The sequence below is a fragment of the Fusarium solani genome (genome assembly GCF_023522795.1).
Source record: "Fusarium solani strain SB1 chromosome Unknown bctg00000013, whole genome shotgun sequence".
NCBI classification, from domain to species: Eukaryota; Fungi; Ascomycota; class Sordariomycetes; order Hypocreales; family Nectriaceae; genus Fusarium; species Fusarium solani.
Genome location: NW_027072145.1, coordinates 2,068,085 through 2,083,022, shown reverse-complemented (window position 1 = coordinate 2,083,022; position 14,938 = coordinate 2,068,085). Strand labels below are relative to the sequence as shown.

Sequence of the window (14,938 nt, the reverse complement as noted above, 5' to 3'; positions counted from 1 at the left end):
AAGGGAGCTATTAGGGAATGCCCTCGGAGTATATAGCCCGGGGCTATAATATAGTTCTCTTAATAACCTATTTATTTTAATTCCGCGCTAATTATCTATTAAGTAAGAAGAAGTTAAAGAATTATAAGATAATAGGCCTTAATAGTTAGATTAAGGTAAAATTATAGATAGAAAGTAGGTCTCTATTATATATAAGACTTTAACTTACTAAGTCCTCTAAGAGCCCTTAGCTATAAGATACTATATTGAGGTAGAGTTATATAACCCTATACCCGAGGTTTAGCTAATTGGCCGGCCTTAACCCGTTCGGGAACCATGCTCTTATAATCTCTATATTTTAGCTTTACTACCCGAGGTATATCACAGCTTTATCGCAAAAAGGCAAAGAACTCAAGGGCCTTATAGACAGTCGCAAAAGGTTTATAGATATCTAATTACTTATAGTAACCGGAGGATTATTAGAAAGATACTAGCAAGGGACGACTATCTACTATAATCAAACTATAAATAGTACCTTTAGTCTTTTATTATGCTAAAATATCTAAGAGAATAATCTTTCTAGTTCTAGAGGCTCCTATTAAGGCGCCTAGCATGCTAGGCTTAACCTAGCCCTAGATATTATCCAGCAATGTGACGATCGTATAGGTCCTAAGGGAATAAACCGGCCGTACTGGTTTATGTTGGCAGAGGGGATGCTGGCGTTGTCTCGAACGGGGTATAAGTCACGTCTGGTAATGTGCTCAAAGGTATTAAGTGTAACCAAGTTGTATTAATAGCTGAGGTAGCTAGTATATAGGAAAGTGCAGTGAGCGTGTTCTATATATATGATGTTTTGCTAGATGGCGGGGATCACTGGGTGAGCCAGGTGATCCGACGCTGATTGGTCTAGTTTCCTCCTTCCGTTGTCACGTGAGCTAACCGCCCGTTGGGTTATCCCAGGTCGTGACAAGCAAGGTATGATCTCTAGATAGCGTCTTAATAGTATAAGTAAGATTCTTCTAGGTAAAAACCGAGGTATTATAAATAAGATCCTCTTATTCTAAGTTACTGGCCGCATTATCGCCGGTAATGATACCGTCGTCGTGGCTACTAATGGCCTTCTCCTTTTCTCTAACCTATCCCTCTTTATCAGCTTACCGGAGAGTAGCCATAATATAAGCATTCTCTTGAGGAATAACTAAGCTAGGGCTATCCTCAGATGATAAGTACTACTATAAGGTAGCTATAATAATAAGAGCAATAAAAAGAGCCCACTACGCCTAGATAATACTAAAGTTCCTCTATAGATAAGAATAACTATATGATAGAGAGGCTAAGTAGTTATTATTAGTCACGAAAGACTAACTAGGCCGTGCTCCACCTATGCTAGCATAAGCCTAGTGCTCCTCGCTTATAAAGCTAGGCCCACTAGGGACTAGGTTTAGTCTAATACATAGAATAATCTTATTATAGAACTCATTTAATAAAAGCGCATTAAAGCCATAAGCCATAGGGTTAATCTAGAAGAACTATATAAACTAGGGATACATCTAAGGCTTCTAAATCATATAGCCGGAGTAGATAGTGGTCGCCGAGATGAGGAAACCAGAGACCTTGGAAGTGCTATCAAAGGTACTAAAGCTAGCCCTAATAGCCCTGAATAGAGCAGTTATGCACTGAAAGAGAATTAGTCAGCCTAGGACCCTGAAATTTCTATTTATCGGGAACTTACCATAGTGATAGCAACCAGGATAGCCCAGAAGGTAAAGAAAGCCCTAGCTATTAAGGTTAGGCCAACTATGAAGTAAAGGATTAAAGAGAAAGTTAAAACTTGAAATAATATGACGGGGATATTAGCCGTAACCTATGCGATATAAAATGCCATAGGATAAAAGAAGGTAAATGCCTTATGCTTAAGAAGTATGGGATGATCGGTAAAGGAGTTAGTAACTTCAGATATAGAGAGGAGAGAGTTAAAGAGGATAGTAAAGAAATAGGCACTAGACTTAAGGAATAGGCCGGCGGAGGTATCTAAAGCAGTATAAAATAAAGAGCCGGCAATTAGGGCTTAGATAATAATAGATACCTACTTAATAATAAAAGTAGCCTTATCTCTAAGTAAAATCTAATATTAGTATGCGATATAAGCCTTAACCTATTAGATAAAGCTAACTATTATGGGACTATTGTCTCGTAATTTCTTATCCTTTTCTTACTAAACGCCCTCTTTAAATAGCCTCGTTCTCTCTTTGGCAAGATTAGTTATCAGATAGTTATATTCCGCTATTATACGCTTATAGATCGGGGACTTTTCGTACTTAGCTCGAAGTATATTACTGTTTCATAAGAACCGGTTTTCGTAGTCGGGGTGAACGTCTTGTTCACTAGGGACGGTAATACCGGTTAAGTAGTCGGCCACGTTAGTACCATATTGGCAAATAAATCCTATACTCTCTATAAAAGGCCTAGCCTCCTTTCTAGAACCATAGTAAACCTCCTTTTCCTTATTAAGGACGAGGACTTTGTCGAATAAATCATAGATGCTATTACTAGCCTGGTAAAGTGTAACGATGGAGGCAAGGCTAAGCACATCTGTCAGAGCTCGAACGGCCTTGGCCCACTCTAGCGCTCTGGGTCAAGGTTAGAAATTATATGCAAAATGTTATTTCTCGTGAAAATACTTACATACTAGCATCTAGACCATGGGTAGAGTTATCCTAATAGAAAACCAAACCTCGCATAGTTAAGGTCTTAATAATTAAGACTTGCTTTTATTTACCGCCTAAAATACCTTAAATAAAAGCATTACTAACCCTAGTATCATAGGTATACTCAATGCCTATAAATTAAAGTAAGAAGTCTTATATCTTAATCTTTATCTCTTCGCTAGAGGTTACGCTATTAAGGAGATAAAAGAGCACCTTAAGTTAAGTTACGAAGTCTATAATTTATCTAATAGTAAGGGACAAAAAGAATAATTCCTCTTCTATATTTATCACGATCTAGCCCCTATAATTCTAGGCCTCCTTAGCAGATATAGATCCATCGTAAATATCACTAGAGATAATAGTATATCCTTGTTGCTTATTAGCAATTATATTAAGGAGCGTTATATATCTAGAGCCAGGTCGACTAAGGATAAGTAATATCTCTCTAGGCTTAATATAACTATGGCTATTATTAATAATAGCCTTTAGAGGGGGTTTATGCCAGGACTCTTAGATAAGTTTTAGGATATTAAACTAAGAGATAACTTTTTCGTAGATAGCCGCATCGGCCGCGATGACTTCGACGTTCAGGTTTTACTAAGTCATACTAAGCTCTCGGTTAGGGAAGCCTAATGTTTTGGCGCATTGCTTAAAAGCGGCGATATTGGGCTTTAGCGCCCAGTCGGAATCATCGTGCTTAAGACCGTTCGTAGGAGTCTGGTCGTAGACCCTCTAGGTGTCGCTACTGGCCGAGTCCATGGTGGATATCTGGATGATAGACCTTTGTCCGCGTGGCTAAGGATACTAGCCATAACCACTCCTGAAATAATCGACAAACCTGCCTTTAAAAGAAAGATGGCCAAATATCAAAAAGGGTGAAAGGATGACAATGTCAAAGCTCTTTCCTGAAAACAAGTGAAAGCAAGGAGAAGCGAAGGCGAGGGTTTAATATCAATGAGATGCCTTGGACCGAGACCCATTGGGCTGTAGGAGCTATCTCCTCGCACACTCAAAAAGCTGGCGCCGCTTAGTCATTGGCTAAGGTATAAGTTGAATGGATAAAAAGCAACCACATGAAGAGGCGACGGCAGAACAAAACGGGACCCGGGGAATCCGATTCAAGCATGAAATACAGGTTCTCGCCATAAACATTTTCTCCATTTTGCTCGCAATAAGCATGTGCGTGTGGAGAGGGTGGAGAACGGAGACCGGAGATCAGGGTGGCGATTAATTCAATCTAGGCGTCGATTGAGTTGCATCAGGGGTGGCGCGGTCTGTTACATGGCACGTGCACACTGGCACGGTGCACATAGTGATCTTTTGTCCGCCCGAGGTGTGAGTATGATTGAATTGATCGCCACCCTGCCGGAGATCGGAAGCCAAGATAAGAGCAAAAAGCAGACGAGCTCCGGGGTATTTCTCGAGATCAGATTCGCCGGCGGCCCGGGCACGGAGGAACTGCCATGTGGGGCTTCTGGGAGACGCGAACCAAAAACGTAGAGCTGTACACAGCCCAACGCACCTGGCCCTATGAGGTTAGTCCTCCCGGGCGTAATAACATTTCATTCAGGAGAACCGGGGCTTGAGCGGGACTTTTCTTGTTGGACAACCGCTGAGTCAGCGGAAGTTGGAAACATGACAATTCCGCGTCACCATTCCCAGTTGAGCCCTTCATCTTGAAACTCGTTTTGGAAATTCAAAGTCTTCGCGATCGGAGTTTGAGGAAAATTTGCGCCGACTTACCGATTCTGCCTGCGAACTGACATATACGTAGCTATCTCATCCGTCGCCTCCGAAAATATCAATTGTTGCGGCTATAGGCCTGTCCGTCTCCCCCCTGAGACCCTTCTTGGCTGTTGTGACATAACCGAGACTGGATACCACGCAACGAGACCGCTGGAGCTTTTCGCTCTCTTCATGTCTATATGCCATCTCTGATTCAGCTCACTCTCCGCCATGGTACAAAAAAAGGGCTTGCGATGCCTGTAAAAAGAGAAAAGTACGTACCCATGCCGATCCTCGAGCTTCCCCATACGTTCTTGTGTCCATTGAAGGGATCGGGTTGGTTGCATGAAGAGATACTCCGATCAAGTTCCTCCGGTTCTAGACCCCCGCCCCCAGTATGTGTGTATGGACGCTCAACGCGGACCTCGGTATCGTTTCCACAATCGGTTCCTGAGACTTGGCAAGGGGGCGGTTGAATACATTTGGGTATGAGATCTTAAATGATACTTTCCACCGTCACTGCAATTACCCCTATCAATGATTTTATGTGAATCCCTCAACCTTTCCTACTTGCAAAAATGTCGTCCTTCTCCCGTCTGATCCGCTTCGAATGTGAAGAGGACGATAAGCCTTACTTTGCCGATCTCGGGCTCGATTCTGATGGGTTGCCTTCTCCAGGAACAAAGCTGGGTGCATTCAAGTCGTTCGATGACCTCACCAACAAGGGCGAGGAGAAAACCGTGACTTTACTGCGAGTATGTCTCCCAACAGTCCTTGCCTCTCGAACGTCAGAGCCCAAAGGCGAGACGTTCTAACCTGCACCAACAGCTACTGGCCCCTCTTCCGCGAGAAGGTATTCCAATATATTGTGTGGGCCTCAATTATCGCAGCCATGCTGCGGAAGCAGAAGTAGGAATTCCCCTGACTTGATGTCCTCGCAGTATCTGACACACTTGGAAAACGAATAGCTCCTAATTCCGTCGTATCCTCTATTATGGACGAAGCTAGTTGCGTCTATCGCATACCCTTTTGAAAGAATTCCGGTCAATGACTTGTGCGCTAAGAGTCTCCTCGACTACGAAGTTAGTAATGGAACTAAGCCTTCCATCACGGTAACTCAATAATTGACCACCCTTTTCGAGTTATAGGGAGAATTGGTGTTCGTTACCTCGAAAGAGTGCCGAGATGTGTCGCTAAAAGATGCTAAGAACTATATCTTGGGTTATACTATTGGGAATGACCTATCTTATCGCTTATTCTAGCTTCCCAAAAACTCTGGAGGTCAATTTTTCTTCGCTAAGGCCTTTGATAAGTTTGCGCCTATTGGCCCGATATTGATTAGTCCGGAAGTTTTTGCCGACAATACCTCTACTTATGTCCTTACATGGGTTAATGGCGAGATCTGACAAAAAGCGGATATGCAAAAGGATATGATATTTTCCCCGGAGATCGTTCTTAGCCATATGAGCCAAGGTGGGATCATCCTTAAGATATCCGTGACCGCTAGGGAAAGATGCTTATTTGTATAGGAACCATGATTCCAGCGGGCACGGCAGTCATGACAGGCACAGCAGCGGGAGTGGGCGCATTCCTCACGCCTAAGCAATTCCTGCAATATGGCGATGTTGTAGAAGTTGAGATGCAAAAGGTCGGCACTTTGACTAATACGATAACCTTTGAGTAAGCGTTGGTAATATAGCAGTCGCTTCTTCCACTATGTGCTCCCGACCTAGTTCATAAGGGGTTACTACGCTTACTCATATCTTCCTATATATACAATCAGCTGGAAATAACTATTTACAAAATGGATCAAGTTGTAGTTGTTGTGAGGCTTTGAAGTTAAAAGGAGCTTTGGTGCTTTAACATCTTAGTTTTTATTCTAAAGGGGGTAGTTTTATTGGAGTTGCCTCACGTGACGACCACACTGCAGAATAGGCTTCCCGGCTTCGGAGGGCTTACTGAGGGGTTTCTTCCCTCCTGCAACTGCCTCACGGGAGTCAATTGCTCGCCTCTGCAAGTAGCTCGTCATCTCTCACGCAGTCAAGACTCGATTTTCCCTCCCTCCTTCCCTCTGTAAATAGAACCACTGCAATATACAGACACTTTGCCTCCCTACAGGGGAGCGCGGACGGGGCCCTCTCCGACGCTACGGTCTAACGCGTTTACGTATAAAACCGCAGCGACAGGTGACCCGTTGCGGTCAAACCATACACGCTCTGTCCCTCTTGACTGCGTGAGGTCACCAATAAATAACTATTTTACGCAACTCATGCCGCCGTGGCCTTTACCCCATCCTCAGTCATCTCAGCGGGCATCTCCGTGCCCCAGACGGATGATGAACCCACTGGGATCTCTCCAGTAGTCGAAAATCTGCGATCCTAGAATATGCCTTCCCACACCCCACACGGCCTTGTGACCCTTCATTGCCAGCCAATCGTGTACAAGGAGCTGAGTATCGAAATCCTCCATTTCGTAAGACGTATGATGCAGGCGATTCCGCTCTCCGGGGGCCGCACGGCTGAGAAAAAGACTGTGGTGGTTTGAGAATTCCTCTCCCAGGTCCAGATGCATGAAGGTGATGACGTCTGTGTCCTTATTCGAGGGCGGCGAGTGCACGTCAGATGGAACAAAGTTGAAATTGCTCGTGTACCACTTGATTTCCTCATCCCACTTGGCAACAATGAATCCGTAGTGGCTCAGTTTATGGATTATTGCTGGCCCAGGATGACACCGCAGGAACTTGCCTGAATCAAAGAGTCAATTCGTCCCACATATCCGAACACACGATGCAGGCAAAGAAAGTCGAACTTACCAAGTCTGTGCTTGCTGATGCTCCCGTTGAAGGGACCCAGGCTGTCAACCATTGCAGACGGGACGGACTTGCACGCCGGTCTGTTATCCTGCCCAGACAACCGTGAAATAAGAACCCGGAGGGCGTCTTGAGCGTTACTCTGCGACCGCCTCCAGGATACGGAGCGAGATCTGAGACCTCAGCTCCTTCCATGGCTGCAGCCTTGTCGAAGTCCTCTTGCGCCTGGGCAATCCAGGCCGCACCGCCAAACGCCGCAATGCCAGCTGGAGCCTTGCGAGCGACATAACAGTATGGATCTTTGCTGCAGCCGCGATAGAGGACTATGTCGTTGGAGGGCCACGCCTCAACTAGGCCGAAGTCTACGGCAAATTTGTCCAGATCATCAAGATCTGGATGCTCGAAATATACATGGGAAATCCGTTCGAGCTGGATCTTGGAAGGATTGTTTTGAACTTCGCCAAGTCGGAGGGAAGCCATGATAACAGTGGGTTGTGCTTGGAAATCTAGATAGAACAGGAGCACGGCAATAGCCTCTTTGGTGGCTTAGATCTTTTCTATGATAACATTCGAAGCCCTACGACGACAGTAGCTATTAATGCTCATGGCCTCAGAATAGTGCACTGGACTGACCATTGCAGGAGTTTGAAAACGGAGTAATTCGTCGCTGTTTGAAAGTAGCCGGAATGCGTCTGCGTCCTCCCCTGGGAGGTGATGCTCGCCGTGTTAAGACAAAAGGTGAATTGAGATTGTTAAAGGGTCCAAGCTCAGTAAATCTGTGACGAGCATAGCTCAGTCCGCCAACACGCTGACATGAGCACAGTAGAGCCGTCTCCGCTTAATGAGTTCCGCAGAGGATCTCGATGTAGAATGTCGACTAGTGAGTCACTAATCCGCTCTAATGCGTTCTAGAACACCGAGCTTGCGCAGGTTCTAATCGAGATTCAACAAAAGAAATGAAAGAAAAGGTTCTATCACAGCGTTCCGCTGCACTACTGCCCTCCCAACCACCATCCCACAGCAAAATAGTAAGTGTGTTTTCCGTCCGGGTATGTCCCTCAGAGGGGCACAGGACGTGCTGGGCTCGGGGTTAATAGACTACGTGTCGCATATCACCGCTAGGTTCGTGTGACTAGATATGAGACGTGGCTCATACTTTGGGGTCGTGTATCCGGTTTCACATCCAACTTGTCGCATCAAGGATTCTAATCCTAACGATATGAGCTTAAATAGCTCTGCCCGAACACATGGCTGTTCAATTTCCTTTGTTCTTCAGATAATTCTCATAAATTGACTGGTGCCATCAATGATCCCTGTGGAGCCAATTGTCTAACACTACGTAGGTACAAATAAATGGGGGAAATGCTTAGTCAGCGGAAACGCCAGTTTAGACCTTGCTCCACCCAAGACCCGTTCCGTAAAATATCCCGCAGGGTTCCTCCGCGGAGTGATTTCCTCTGTGGGGAATTCACGAACTGCCTCTGCGCGTTCTATTAGCTCATGAGCCAATGGCGAATCACGAGGCTGTTACTCTGGACAGTAGCCTGCCTCCTCAGACACTTCTACCTTGATATAGCCGTTCCGGGCCAACATCCGGTTTACGCCGGAAAGCAATATGCAACCGAGCTTTGTGCATATAGGGGCAACCTCGATTTGATCTTGTGTCGTCTATAAAACAGCGTATGGTTGTTGATTTTGAAAACTACGCCGGTTGTATTCACGCCATCTAGATTATTCAGGATATCTCATTCCTCATCAACCTCCTCAAGCCACCGCCGAAACCCCTACGCAGCATCAATGCCGGCATCATCAGCAGTAGCACCAAAGGGTCCATGGATGCACCCCAGCCCTCACCTGACGCGTCTAGATGCATTCCGAAGATCTATCAACCGCAAGTACGGCCTAAACTTGACCAACTACACCCAGCTCCACAAGTGGTCCGTTGACGAGATTGAGTCCTTCTGCCGCGAGATCTGGACCTTTTGCGGCCTGGTCTACACCAAACCCCCAACAGCCGTCGCCGTCGGCATCGAATCTATGTGGCCGCGGCCGCGATGGTTCCCGGATGCACGGCTTAACTACACAGAGAACGTACTGATCAAAGGGTTAGCGGCCTACCCGGACGCGGTCGCTGTGTCGGCGTGTCGCGAGGGGGAACGCGATGGCGCCATCTAACGTGGATGGAGCTCTGGCGGCAAGTCGCCTTGTACACTAGTGCCTTGAGACAAGCGGGAGTCAAGCAAGGGGATCGCGTGGCGAGTAAGTTGGGCAACGATCGTCACATGCTAGTAGTTCAAGCTGAAGCTGACCTCGAATTGTGCAGCCGTGGCGACAAATTCGATCGAATCGCTCCTCATTCTACTTGCGGCAGGCGCCGTCGGGGCCATCTTCTCGTCCACGGCCCCGGATATGGGAGCTAAGGGCATCGTCGAGAGATACTCTCAAATCCAACCCAAATTCCTATTTCTCGAATCCACAGTTCTGTACGGGGGAAAGACGCAGGACCAACGAGAAAAGCTCAAGACGGCCGTTGGAGAGCTAAAGAAACGGGTGAAGCAACTAGAGCGTGTTGTAGTCATGACAGGGCCGGCCTGGGATGATACAGGCGTGTAAGTGTGCATTCGCAGCTCCTTGATCTAGACGAAGAGCCTCGACTGACATTAGACACCATACAGCCTCCACCTGAATGACTTCCTCAACGTTGACCTCCTACCACTGGAGTTCACCCAACTTCCATTTGACCATCCCATCTACATCCTTTACTCGTACGTCTATCGGCGCTCTTGACCGTACAGATTGAGCTCATTTTTTTTCCTAGCTCCGGCACCACCGGGCCGCCGAAATGTAGGCTGCTTATGGCACTCGTTGATTCTGTGGCTTGAATGGCTATAAAGAGACAGAGTCAGTGACATGTTGAACGGCAACTACTGACAGTATATGCAGGTATCTGCCATGCTGCAGGGGCTGTCCTCCTTCAGCAGAAAAAGGACCTGATTCTTGGTGCCGAGCTAGGAGAAGACTCGACCTACTATCAGTATACCACTGTCAGTGGACGAGCCAGTCCTTTTCCCTGCTAATAGGCTTAGTCTGACTAACAACTTGGACAGATTGGCTGGATGATGTGGAACATGCTGGTCGCTGCTCTAAGTCTTGGGTCCAGAATCGTCCTGTATGATGGCAGTCCGCTCCATCCGTCGCCGGCATTCCAAGTCCAACTTCTCGAACAGCAGGGGTACGTCTAACAGAGTCATCCTCTAAGCCTCTTTGTTCCCTTCGCGAGTCACCAATAGATCGCTGATATGCCGTTGTGAAGTGTCACCCACTGGGGTACAAGCCCAAAATTCCTCACGGCGCTTAGGCACAGTCTTCCTGGCGCATTGCCTCCGCTCCAGAGTCTCCAGGTAGCAGTTGTGTCCGGGGCACCCCTTCCAACGGAGACGAGCGACTGGTTCTACGCCGTGTTCCCTAAGCAAGTCGCCCTTCAAAGCAGTTCAGGGGGGACGGATCTTGCCGCAGGCAGTAAGCATAGCCTCCTATTATCGCCGAGGCTCCTAGTGGTGGCACCTGCTGACCATTGCCTGCGGGCACGCAGTCGTCGGAGGCAACCTCATCGTTCCTCTTCACGGATCCCAGCTCGCCGCTCCGACTCTCGGCATGCAGGTCGAGATCTGGGACCAGGACGGCAGGAATATTGAGAATTCAGGCCAGAAAGGAGACCTCGTCATCACAAAGCCGTTCTTTAGCATGCCCGTCACATTTTGGGGTGAAGGAGGCCACGAGAAATATCGCAAGGCTTATTTTAATGTCTTCCCTGGCATCTGGTGTCACGGCGACTTCATCTCCAAGGATCTTAAGACTCAGAGTTATGTCATCCACGGTCGGAGTGATGGAGTGCTGAACCCGGGAGGTATGGCATCTGATGCCGAACAAATCCTTCGAGCAGAGTGTAGACTGACCACGATGGGTATTTCCAGGTGTCCGATTCGGCACGGCCGATCTCTACAACGTCGTTTACAAGTTCCCCCAAGTCGAGGATTGCATTGCTGTTGGGCAGCGCCGGCCCAAGGACAACGACGAGCGTGTGCTCCTCTTCCTCAAGATGAGGGACAATACCCGGCTAGAGGAGTCCCTGCGTGCAGATATCGCAAAGGCCATCAGGAAGGACTTGAGTGGGCGGCATGTTCCAGCATATATGTTTCAAGTTCGAGACATCCCATATACGTCGAACGGGAAGAAGATCGAGAATCTCGTCAGAGATATAGTGTGCGGGGAGAAGGTGAGGGTCGGCGGCACGGCAACAAACCCGGAGTGCCTGAAGGAGTATGAGCACTGTCTTCATTTGCCGTTGGTGGAAGAGAAGGCCAAGCTCTAAGCTGGGGTTGCAGCGGAACCATGTGTAGAGATTTGATAGAGCGGAATGCTACAAGGAGACCCAGGTAGATATAATTGGGCGAATACACCATGGAAAATTAGAGCATGGCATTGCACGCATAAGCTCAGTATCTTTATCATTGAGCAGTTTGCCCATGTCTAAGCATTTGTGAGACCAAGGATCCTCTGGAGGGCACAAATAGTCGGGAACTCGCAGCCACTTCATTCCTCATGTGGTCAATATTAGGAAGGATTCTCATGTCGGGGAAGATTTGCTTGATCCGTCGATACTCACAGCAGCGTGGGCGACGGCTTCCTGGCTCTTGGGAAAATATGGACTTCTCGCTAAGATTCATGTTCGATCACCCCCATCGTCCATTTAGCGTGCGACAAGTTGGCGGGGCCGGAGCGTTGTGCATTCATGATGACCATGGCCCCGGATTAACTAGCACTTAGACCATCCCCAACGCGGGGCATCTCTGCACTGGTTCCTCCGGCGCTATTCCTATGGAATGGTTGATGGTAGGCGACATGGCGGTTGGTTGGGGTCGTGTAACCCTCGAGAGAAATCTTGTACCCTCGACTCCAGGTGTAAGACTAACCAAGGCGACGATGTTAAAAGGGCGTGACCTGACTCTGTTAGAAACGATGCTTGCCACTGCATCGTCTCGCAGCAATCACCATAAACATATCGGCCGACATTCGCGGTTCAGACTTGATCACTGCATAAACCGAGAAGATCGACAGAAGACTATATAATCCGCCTGCTGACTGCTTGAATATCGTAAAGCCATATCGGTCTCTTCATTATGGCTTTGTCTCCTTGGGTATGTAAACTAAAGCTCGAGTTCCGTCAAGCCCACATACTGAAACTCGCAGTCGTGGCCACTCTGGTGGCGCCTCCTAATCCTCCTCAACGTTAGCTTCTACAATATGCTCGGAAATGTCTTTGCTGCAGGCATATCGTCTCTCTTCGGGCTCATAATGCAGGAATTTCACTGCACCGAGAATGAAGCATCGCAGCTCGGCACGTACGTCTTGCTTACTTTGGGTCTCTCGGTACGTGAAACATTCCACGTGTTGCATGGGCGACGACAATCCTCCATCATTCTCTCTCTATTCGCACTAACACCGACGTCACCCAGAACCTCATTGCTCTCCCCTTGGCCTTCCTGATTGGCAAGCGCTACACAATCATCGTCTCTCTCGTCGTCTTCCTCGGCGCCAACATCTGGAGCGGTGAGGCGCAGTCCTACCAATCCCTTCGGAGCGCCCGCATCCTAGGTGGAATGGCCGGCGGCCTGATCGAGGCTCTCGCCCCGACCATCGTCACCGAGACATTCCCGAAACACCAGCTAGCCAGGGCCATGGTGGTCTACGTCGGGTTCCTTGCCATTGGAGCAGCGCTTGGTCCCATCATTTCAGGCGCCGTAGCCCAGGGCTTGGGAGAATGGAGATGGTTCCAGAGGGTCATGTCCATCGCCGTGGCTGTCAATCTCGTGTTCAGCATCATCATGCTCCCGGAGACGACGCACGAAGGCATGGGCCCCAGCGGAGGGACGGTCTTGGTGGGGCAGAGAGAAGAGGCGGAGACAAGGCAGACGGAGTGTAAAGCTGAGGAGAGCATGGTCGAGAACACCACGAGCACCGCGCAGACCTCATCGTCGGCTGAACAACCGACGCTGAAGATGGAATATGTGCGGCGATCCTTCTCCCTGCACTTCGTCGAACTGAATTGGAAAGCCTCCCTCATCTCCTTCTTCCAGCCCTTTGAGCTCATCGTCCTGCCCCAAGTCCTCGTCACTGTTGTCATATTCGGCCTGACCATCGGCTGGACTGCCATAACTTCCATCCTCATCTCTATCATCTACGCCCAGCCACCCTTCCTCTGGGGCCCGTTGTCCATCGGTCTACTCAACGCCGGGCCGCTGGTTGGTATTACCATTGGCCTCCCTATCGGCGGTGCCCTCGCCGACCTGCTCTTCAACCGCGCAACCCGACGGTCCAACGGTGTGACCAACCCAGCGACCCGTCTCCCGGCCCTGTTGCCTGGTGCCTTGCTCAGCCCTGCTGGCTGCGTAGTCATGGGCTTTGCGCTACGGGACCCGGGCAATTACATTGTGGTATGCGTGGGCTGGGGCATGCTATGTCTTGGACTTACGAGCTCGGCCAACGTACTGCTCACGTATGCTGTCGACTGTCTGCCGACGCGGGCCGCACATATCGGCGCCCTGGCCAACGTGACGAAGAACAGCATCGGGTTTGCTGTGTCGTATGGTGCTGTGGACTGGTTACGGAGGATGGGCCCAGCGAATCAGTTCTCCACCATGGCGGGCATACTGTGGGGGTCGTACCTCCTCGTGATTCCCATTTGGGTGTTTAGCAAGACGTTGGTGAGAAAGGCGACAGCCTTTGCGTGAGTGGCGAAGGACGTAAAGGAGTTTTATGTTATAGCAGAGAGACGGGGTTAACTCTAAGCCGCCCATGGAGATCTGGATCCGAATGAGCTGTTTAACCTTGAGTCACTCATTGGATAGAAATCAAGAGCCTCTCATTATCCCGATTCATCCGCAATTGCGATATTACAGCTGGATGCTGATCTTGGTGGCTTGGCTTTTGTAATGCGTGGAATGCGTCTCAGAGATATGTAAGTGGTATATATGAATGGCCTTTAAGCTGTAGTATTGGCTAATAGGATGGCATGGAGATGGGTAGCACGGGGACCCTCATAGGGCCGATATCAATATGGACAACAACCCACCATCACCCTCACTCGGACTTCAATCCAGTAGTGTATCCAATTGTCCCACTCTCCCCTCCATCAGCTTCCCCCGCCGATGATATTGACATCGCGGGAAGCTCTTGGCGGTTGAGCTTGCCTCACAACCGCGCGTCTGAGACTTGATGCCTAGTATCGAATACATCCACATGACACTATGGCTATGTTCTTGGGCCATCTAGCTTACCTTGGGTTTTGTTAAGATCTAAATTGGAATACGTGCGGTTTATATGAATTATCTTTCAACGCCTAGCCAGCACTCCCTACTTACTGCTGATTGGAGGCAATTGCATGCACCGTTGTTATTCAAGGACAATCATATGACTCAACACGCCCACGTTCGGGATCTCCACCTCGACAACGTCATTGTCCGTCAAGAGAAGGCGAGGGTTCTTAAAAATTCCAAAACCTGCCGGCGTACCAGTCATGACTACTATCCAAGCAGGGATAGTCGTGTCTTTAATTGCGGACACCAATTAGTCGAGTGCTGATGCAGGGAGAACAGGGTAAAGGGACGAATTGTTGGAAGTCAAGGGTGTTAGACGATCAAGTCGGTGGCAAAGCCCT

At 48.5% G+C, this 14,938-nt stretch overlaps 5 protein-coding genes across 5 annotated transcripts; 3 read left to right on the top strand and 2 right to left on the bottom strand.

Annotated features, from left to right (window-relative positions):
* Positions 1-1,538: 1,538 nt before the first annotated feature.
* MRS44_017489 (uncharacterized protein) lies at positions 1,539-2,720 on the bottom strand (the record flags this gene model as incomplete). The annotated part of the gene is made up of 5 exons (XM_065617845.1): positions 1,539-1,655; positions 1,712-1,754; positions 2,331-2,609; positions 2,665-2,674; positions 2,714-2,720. The coding sequence occupies 5 exons, from the start codon at positions 2,718-2,720 to the stop codon at positions 1,539-1,541; spliced, it is 456 nt and encodes a 151-aa protein (XP_065473917.1).
* A 2,270-nt stretch (positions 2,721-4,990) lies between these two features.
* On the top strand, positions 4,991-5,227 carry MRS44_017488 (uncharacterized protein; the record flags this gene model as incomplete). Its single annotated transcript, XM_065617844.1, has 1 exon — positions 4,991-5,227. The coding sequence occupies one exon, from the start codon at positions 4,991-4,993 to the stop codon at positions 5,225-5,227; it is 237 nt and encodes a 78-aa protein (XP_065473916.1).
* Positions 5,228-6,716: 1,489 nt separating this feature from the next.
* On the bottom strand, positions 6,717-7,701 carry MRS44_017487 (uncharacterized protein; the record flags this gene model as incomplete). The annotated part of the gene is made up of 3 exons (XM_065617843.1): positions 6,717-7,156; positions 7,225-7,265; positions 7,340-7,701. 3 exons carry the CDS (start codon positions 7,699-7,701, stop codon positions 6,717-6,719), a joined length of 843 nt encoding a protein of 280 aa, XP_065473915.1.
* A 1,317-nt stretch (positions 7,702-9,018) lies between these two features.
* On the top strand, positions 9,019-11,593 carry MRS44_017486 (uncharacterized protein; the record flags this gene model as incomplete). The annotated part of the gene is made up of 10 exons (XM_065617842.1): positions 9,019-9,312; positions 9,408-9,480; positions 9,545-9,830; positions 9,897-9,986; positions 10,040-10,065; positions 10,165-10,265; positions 10,329-10,453; positions 10,580-10,740; positions 10,814-11,128; positions 11,196-11,593. The coding sequence occupies 10 exons, from the start codon at positions 9,019-9,021 to the stop codon at positions 11,591-11,593; spliced, it is 1,869 nt and encodes a 622-aa protein (XP_065473914.1).
* An 808-nt stretch (positions 11,594-12,401) lies between these two features.
* On the top strand, positions 12,402-14,012 carry MRS44_017485 (uncharacterized protein; the record flags this gene model as incomplete). Its single annotated transcript, XM_065617841.1, has 3 exons — positions 12,402-12,419; positions 12,472-12,651; positions 12,738-14,012. 3 exons carry the CDS (start codon positions 12,402-12,404, stop codon positions 14,010-14,012), a joined length of 1,473 nt encoding a protein of 490 aa, XP_065473913.1.
* Between the last annotated feature and the right edge of the window lie 926 nt (positions 14,013-14,938).